The following is an 8,536-nucleotide window of genomic DNA, read 5'->3' as shown; positions in this document are numbered from 1 at the left end:
GGAGGCGTCCGGCTATGATGTGGTGGGCAAACTTCCTGGTGATTTCCTGCACCAGGTTCTCACACCAGACCAGGTCAAGGTCTGCCAGGTGGACCACAACCACAATCTCTTTGAGTTCCTCGTAACTGGACTGATCAAAAATGGATTTGATTGTCTCTAGTAGATAATTCCCCTTTTTCCTCTTGATTGACGACAAACCAATGGTGAGATACTCTGTGAACAGAAATCACTTTAGGCACTTCATTCTGGAACAAAAACTAACGTCGTGGTAGTATCACTTGGGTGGAAATACCTACTTTTGCGTGGCAAAGGAATTCCTGCAAGGTAGCGATACGTCACATTAATAGTCCCAGAGAAATTAGAGAGATCTCTGAATGTGTGGATGTATCTCTCAGAGTTTACAGGGTGCATCAGCGGGTCTCCCAGCTGTCGTTTTTCAGCCTCCTAAAATTACAAGGAACAAGAACGCACTGATTGAGTGGTGGAGGCAGTATTCAGATCCTTTACTTAAGTAAAAATACAAATACCACACTGTAAAAATACTCTGTTAAAAGTAAAAGTTGCTCACTGTAAATATGAATTAAGTAAAAGAATGTAACAACATTACCTTCACCACTTAGTAAAAGATGCCAAGAGTAATGATTGGAAATTAAGCATTAAAAGACCATCATCACGATGTTTTGGCAACCAAGTATCAACCTGACAAAGAGGGCAAAATCTCACCAGCACATATCCATCATCCATGTAAAGGTTGAAGAAGAGGAGGAAGGTAATGAGGAAGCCGAGGAAGGGGAACATGGATCGTTTCCTGAAAAACCTCATCTTGTCCATGGACTTCCACATGAGCCTCAAGATCACTGCAGGTAATCAGAGATAATACACAGAGTTGGTATTAAAACATGAATGCAGATAACAACACAACAACACAACAAAACAAAATGACCCAGGTTCTTAATATCAAATATGTCAGATATCTGCTTCTTTAGCCGCTAAATGCTCCATTACGTTCAGCAGCAAGTCGCTAACTGTGTCTATGATGGGCAGATTGTGTACGGTGGGTTTATCGAGTTTTTTTTGCTGGAAGCAGGGTTGTTAGAGGCCCTGAACACCCACACAGGTGTTTTCTGTTAATTTGGCTGATTAGAACTCTTCCCAGTAATGTGTGGTGTGTCTAGACGGATTGACTGACATCTTCCTGAGTCTCCTGTTAGCTTACTTGCACCTGTTAGGGCAGGACAAATGACACCTTCATCATCCTTATTAGCAAAAACGATTTGTGACCTAACAAATACCCAGCTAAGCTTTGGCCCAAATTCAACCTGAGCAGAGATCTAATCAGCCAGAATAACTGAAAAAAACACACATGTTGGTGTTCAGAGGAGCGGTAAGAGTGAACCAAAACGATAGAGTTTTGGGCCAAAACAGTGAGCTAAAAGATGCAAAAACCTTCTTCAGAGCAGAATGGTATGCAGAGTCATATGATAGCTCTCACTATGAGCCTTGCCTTTTCCATTACACACACTCATTTGATCCATTGTTAAAATATCAATTAGTACAGCTTTAATTAAAAGAATCAGTTGCAGCTCTGAAGTATCAATCACAACGCTGGATGGATATTCATCTTTAATTGGGTTGTGATGAGGTGCTCAGCGTGACAGATGTGGCCATCAGCACACGGCAAACTATTGGTTCTTACCAAGATAAAAAAAAAACTTAGATTTAGAAGTGTTAGATACTTTATCTTTGAGAGTGAATTTCTTATTTTAAGTGTTCAACTTTTCACTATAATCTTAAATCAAGCAAGCTTGTCAAGTGAAACAATCTTGCATGGACAGGTCATTTAACTTGTTTTGAATACCTTTTCCCTCAGATTTAGTGGTTTTATCTTGTTTTTAGACACCCCATTATTGCAGTGCACTGACACAAAGATGCAGAAGGCTGATTGTAAGGTTTATCATTGGATTAAGCAGAGTGATGACTAATCATGAATCATTTTGGTCGTTATTCTAACCGCCCAGGAGGGAAACATCAGTCGTCTGTTCAGTTCGTGCGCAGCAGCGTTCGGTTTGAAAACTTAATAAAACCAGTGACATCTCTTGATAGAAAACAAATGCCTCCAGTCATGTTCACTGGTTCACTGTGAACATGACTGGCTATTAATTCATAGTGTTGACAGTCTTTTAAGTAAAAAAGAATTACCATGCTCACTATCTGTCCTATTTGGCACCTCATCTAAGAAACCACTGATCCCATGACAGCCTCCCTAATTCTAATGTTGCGTAACAATAAAACGAAGCCTTCGATGTGAGAAACCGTGAGCTCCCCAATGACAGGGACTATTATGGCAGAGGCCTGTGCGGTAGCCGCTGGGCCCAATAACTCAATAAACAAGTTATTATTCATTTTGGTTTTTCATTGCTCAAGTTCCATTGTAGGGAGAAAAAAAAGCCCATCAACCATCTGCCAGAGAATTAAGCCATTTTGTGTTTCTGCCACAAAAAAGCTCCACCTGAGAGATGCAGCGGCTAAAGTAAGTGGAAACACAATGACAGCTGTGAGTCAATATTATGAAAGTTCTCACAAAAACTACCTCTAAACACACACCCACACACCATTATTTGAGATAGCAGCCTGCAAAATCAGATGTCGAGACGACGAAAGAATACCTAACAAGGCGAACAAATGGCCACATTCTTTGTCTGCGAGAGAAAATACTGCTAAGAAATTAGATTTTTGTTTGCTTTCTCCAAGTAAATCTAAACAACAAACAAGCCTCCCATAGGTCACGTACATTTATATGGAAATGAGGCTACATCTATGAATAAATAAGCACCATTTGTTGGGTCTGTTTGCTTTAGTTTAAAATGCTTCTCTGCGCCAGGTTTATTTTTTTATTTATTTTTTTGTCCTCAGCAAATTATTAGCGTGTGTGCCCTGTGAGCTCATTTCCGTGACTGAAGTCATTTTAGATTAGAGCCAGTAAAATAATAACAGGTAGAGAGGAATACCAATGAGTTTCAGAATGAAAGATTGTTATAAGTCCTGTAGGACGGCTTATCTTTACGAGTGCACATTAACAGTCTCTTCAGAGCAGAGAATGAGAGATTTGTCTTGTCCACTAATCTTTTGTCATATAAAAGAAAAAAGGAAATTACAGCAGTACTTAACAATAACACAAGCCTTTTTTTTGGTTAACAGGTAAATCTCCTGGATGACAACTAAAGGAAATAAAATTAAGGGGAATTGGAGGATTCAAATATTTCCAGGGTCTACATCGAAGCAGCTTCAACAACAGCTTGCGGGCAAATTATGTGTATAGGTACAGACTAGTTCTGAGATATCGGAGAGCTGCAGCAAATTTTATTAAATTAAGGGCTTCTACTTTCTTAAATTGCACATTAAGGCTGCCAGCAGTCACATGCTCTGTTTACACCGCACCAGAAAGGATCAGTCTGAAGAGCAAAAACACTGCACAGGCTCATTTCTATAGAATGAACCAAGTCCCTATAGTGCTGACCATATCTGAAAAGTGTTTTTTCCCCCCATAACCACTTATTTTATACCCAGCTTTCCCTAACTGTAACTCTACTGTGGTTTCCATCCGCAGATATTGATGAAATCAAGAATTTTAAAGAGACACAGATCAAAGAAAAGAACCGATGCAGGCAAGGCCGAGATGGCTGTGTGAGGCTTTGATGTTAACACTAGCAAGGCACCATGCTCTCAATGAAAATGCTAATGTTTACCATGATCACAAGCTTTTCTATGTTTGCCATTGTTTATCATGTTAGCATGCTAATACTTGCTAATTTGCCCCAAAACCAAGTACAGCTAAGTCTGATGGGAAGAGGAACAAAAGATATTATACAGCGGTGTTTAACCAGCTGAGTTTCCCTTTAAAAGCTTTAAAATTAGATGTAATCAGGGGATTTTGATAATCCAAAATCAAATTTATTTCATCCATTAATACACCTCACATAAAAAAAAAGCTGTCAGGATGCAACAAAGAACACAGCTAAGAACAAAGAAGGACACCCTCTTTTTGCTGTTGTAATTCTTCACATTCATAGATTTTCTTTCAACATCCCTGTCAGTTCGTATTGAAAACACATCCTTAAAATTAAGGTAAACAACTAAAATATATGATTTGAGTAGTAATTTGGAAAATTGAGGGCCTGCTGGATGAATGACAGTTAGAGGAGACAAGCTTACTGCTGCAGGCTTTCAGAGTCAATAACTAGAACGTTTAAAGTCTCATTTTTGAGATTGAATGAGTGATGCTTTAAATTCAACAACTTCCATTAAGGTGCCCTTTGGCAAGGCACTTAATTCCAATTAGTAGCAGCAGCAAAGTCTCCACCAGTAAAAGATTGGGGTGGTTGTACTGGGAGGCTCCCAAGTGTGTAACTGTATGAAAGGCTGAAACATTGTCTGCTTTCTCAGCAAAAACCTTCCCTGAATAAATTAAGAAATAAGAAAGATGGATGGGACACTTGTTGCTGCAGCGCCATGAGACTCCACATTGATACATCTATATGACAGCTGGCACACAGTGTTGACTCAGTGAACACACATGAACTTTAAGTTACACATGTGGTGAGTGTTTTACATGCTTCTTCTGCTTTGAGCTCAGTAAAGAAATTCATCAGAAATAGTTCAAGCAATGTTTTTCATTTACAATCTTAAAGGGATAGTAGGTATTTTTCAACCTGGACCCTGTTTTCCATGTTTTTGTGTCTAAGAGACTGATGGAAACAACAAGTTTAAAAATGTTTCCACACCTGCAATGTAACGTTCAAGGAACACCTTCCATTTACATCCACTAAATGGACTTGTTTTGCCACTGACACGCTGAGAATATTATTATTCTTATTATTTAATTGTCTGACAACATTATGGAAAGGATCGCAACAGAGATCAACCTTTTTGTTAAAGAGTAAAATCCTTTTTGTTCAACATGAAACTTCCCCGAAATCACCAAACTCACCAGACTTATTTTAAATAAATAGTAATTGTATCACCGTAAAACACACTTGATTAAAAGTCAACAGAAACAAATAAAAATGACCAAAATCCGTCTTGGTTCGTCTTTCCACTGTTCTAACAATCACCACTCTCCGAAAATTTCCCTAAGGGAACATTAAAGTATATTGTACAGTATTTACATGTGAAAATGTGCTGGCTCTGTACACTCTAAAAAGTATTTTTTATTTAACTGGACCCTGGTGAGTTTGGCGACAGCAATTCCAGGGTTGTTTGTGGTAAGACAAAAGATCTTGCTCTTTAACAAAAAGGTCTATCTCTACAGGGATCCTTACCATAATGTTGTTAGACATTTAGAATAACAATCTGAAGAACATTATGGAGGGCCTCATAGGCCTGCACAGGAGCCAAAACAATTGTCCCATACATATAAAATAAAATATGCATGTAAGTATAAAAGAAACAGCCATGTAAACATATCTTTGCCATATGTTGTTCACATAGAGAACATAATCAGGTACAATTTTAGCATTAGCCGTGTGTCTGAAAAATGTGTATGTTTTTGTATTTTGCAAATGGCAATTTCAGAGACAGTATCAGATGCATTCTATATTTAGTTTACACAAAAGGGATTTGAGGGACTGCAAGGTGTCATCAGCCAACATCAAGGTGAGAACTGGAAGGAATTGGAGGGCAGCAAACACAATGCAGGTGGCAGAGTCACGCCTAAGGCAAAAGCATTGGTGGGCATCTTGGCATCCGGCAGAGCGGGGTTGGACTACTTCCCAAAGACCCAGGTGGGAAAGGCAGAAAGGAGAGACACTGTCTACTCCAGGAAGAGATCCGAGTAGGTGTGGAGGAAGAGCGAGTGATTAGGGCAGTGGGCCTTGGGCAGCAGGGAACTTTGACACGGTGGGAGAGTACACTGCAGCGCAGGATCACCTGGGCAAACATCATCCAGGAAGACTTCCAACGTGCAAAAAATCTACGCTGCCCTACTAAGCCCAGCTTACCTCCACACCAGGGAGAAAAGTGAAACACCTTCCTGCCTACTTTGCTCTAAAAGAGCTCAGTAATTTTCCAAACTTATTGACACTGTAGTCTTCAGAAAACAAGAAGAAAAGTAAATGGTACATTTGTTAGGGAGGATTTTCCGCTGCAGATTAATACAAATCTGGTCCTCTACTGAGGAGTTCCAGCAGCAGGACAGGGTATGTGGGAGTATCTTTTCACATTTTATAGCAAATACTTATTTGTGCTATCATCAAGTTCTTTTCACAATTTTGTATTTGTGACTTTCTATCCTCATGTTTCTTAATGTTTTTTTATGTGCTGCTGTTTTATCTTGTTGTGCTATGTAAATGAAATCAAAGTAAAAGGTGCACTGTGCCTTCTTTGGTATGTGTATGTCATCACAAAAAAATGACATTAAAGTGAAGGTTTTCATTACCTTGTATAAATAAAAGCAGACTGACTGAATGTTTTCCTTCACAGTTCTTGAAACAGGAATAATGATTATGCCTCTGCAGTAAGTTGTTTTGCAGAAGATCGTAAAAGGGTCGCTGCGTTATGATGTGCTCGGGAATCTGTGCCAAAGGCTTTTAATGTCTGTTTTTTTGTAAATCCTCTCAAGTTTATGAACTTCACACAGCCTTGTGGAACTCTGTGAATATACTTTTACACATGTAATGCATGTCTTGGACACTACACCCAGCTATTATTTTCCATCTCCATCCTGCCTTCAGAGCGCCACGGGCAGAGAGCTAATGTGGGTCAAAGCACTGACTGCTGAGGAGAGCCCATCCTCATTACAGTCACCGCCTTTGGGGCTGAAAAAGCCTTTCATGTTTGTCTTTAACCTGAAAGGTAAATATACTCCAGATGCAATTTACATGTACTGCAGGCCTCCTGCACACAAGTGCCATGCTTCAGAAGCAGAGAGTTGAGTCTGTTTAGAGCCGAAGACTCCTTTAATCACGAGTAGGTGACTGTGATTATCGATTACTGATGTCTGAATATGAACAAATATAAAAAAAAGGGTCATGATCATCTAAAAAGGTTTAATGCAGCAGTAGTTTAAGGGGTGAGGGTAAATAATAAATACAGCACAGTACTGCTATATTTTCCGTGGCAATACTGTATTGATACATAGACGGCAAGTATCGATCTTTTATTAAATAATAAAGTGCACATGAGAATTTTACTTTTTGGTACAAGAATAATAAAATCTACTGTCTTTCAGTCCACTAAATGGTACAGTTGAGTTTTTTTCTTCTGGTGAGGTCAGTAAGGGTGTTACTGTAGACAAAGATTATTTGAGACCTGTTTCTGTCTCAGGACCCAACTCTCGCGAGATCTGGCAACACAGATAATCTAACGTAAACTCACATTCAACTAACGCCCTAACAAAACCAATCACTGTGAAGCTTAATATGTCTTTTAGCTGTGGAATTATCTAACGTTAGCTAAAAAAGATTTTAACATATTATACAAATATAACTTTTCATCTATCCACATGATGTCCACTACCCTTTCAGACAAGACCACGCCCATTTAGGAAACAGGAAGTCTTTGCCGTTGCATACAATTGGTGCTGCTTGAAATGCTAAAATCTTTAGTATAGAGGATCTTTGGTAGTATGTCGTAACTTTTTAGAGTTTAAGTTTGAATTTTGAGAGAATTTAAAGATGACCTCTTCTGTTTGCGTTCACTCTGCTTAAAATAACCAAGGCTTACCAGTTTATTGAAGCTTGGGCTCCAATTCTGCTACTGCCCTGCATGTTTTAGGTATCTCCCTTCTCTTACACACCTGCTTCTAAATGACCTGTTCATTATCAAGCCCTTGACAAGCTGCTTAAAAAAAGGCAGATCAGCCAAATCAGGTGTTACCTAAAACATGCAGGGCAGTAGCTCTCCAGTCACCTCTTTATTCAGACACACATCCCATCATCTATGTTGACTTTTTTTCTTCTTTCTGTGCAGAAATCAGGTACATGTTCCTCCACAGACGCCATATTTGTTTACTACTGTGGTCATAAAAAAGGTCTGATTTGCTCTATATTGCCCACTTGAGGAGAGACGATGGTTACCATTTGTGCCAGCTGGGCCAGATGTTGTCATCTGTGTTTGCATACTTGCAGCAACCATGTTTCTGCCCATAATGTTGTTCCTGACCAACTAAAGTGTAGTTGTATTTTATTAGCAGTATTGGATTTATTCATATTTGAACATGATGCAAAACCTCAGCATCTTGTTTGCAGAACAAACTGGTTTTGGTAAAACATTGAATGAAGATGCTTCATATTATATGAAGCTTGTGTGATATAAACAGGAGGCCCAGAACAGCCCCTAAATGGACTTTGTGGTCCGACTGTTTTCTGAACTGATGTTTCCAGGGTCAAGAATGAACTTGTAATTAATTAATTTCATTCATATAGCAGGAAACACTGAGCCTGTTTTATATCACAGTGCAGAAAAGCTCGTATTAAAAATTCAGCGTTAATCTGCACACTAACCCTGCTCCTTTTGGCTAATTTCCCTATCGTTTCAAAGC

General features: G+C 39.1%; 1 protein-coding gene across 1 annotated transcript in view; it reads right to left on the bottom strand.

Annotated features, from left to right (window-relative positions):
* LOC117949042 (alpha-1,3-mannosyl-glycoprotein 4-beta-N-acetylglucosaminyltransferase C-like) overlaps nucleotides 1–8,536 on the bottom strand; it is a 37,192-nt gene that overhangs the window by 2,480 nt on the left and 26,176 nt on the right. The window contains exons 4-6 of the mRNA XM_034879030.1: nucleotides 724–857; nucleotides 297–444; nucleotides 7–213 (exon numbers count right to left, since the gene is read on the bottom strand). Coding sequence (XP_034734921.1) covers nucleotides 7–213; nucleotides 297–444; nucleotides 724–857 — 489 coding nt within the window. The remainder of the gene's footprint in view (nucleotides 1–6; nucleotides 214–296; nucleotides 445–723; nucleotides 858–8,536) is intronic.

This window comes from Etheostoma cragini, chromosome 8, assembly GCF_013103735.1.
Source record: "Etheostoma cragini isolate CJK2018 chromosome 8, CSU_Ecrag_1.0, whole genome shotgun sequence".
Lineage (NCBI taxonomy): Eukaryota > Metazoa > Chordata > Actinopteri > Perciformes > Percidae > Etheostoma > Etheostoma cragini.
Note: the sequence above shows the minus strand (reverse complement) of the source record. Positions and strands in the feature narration are given on the sequence as shown.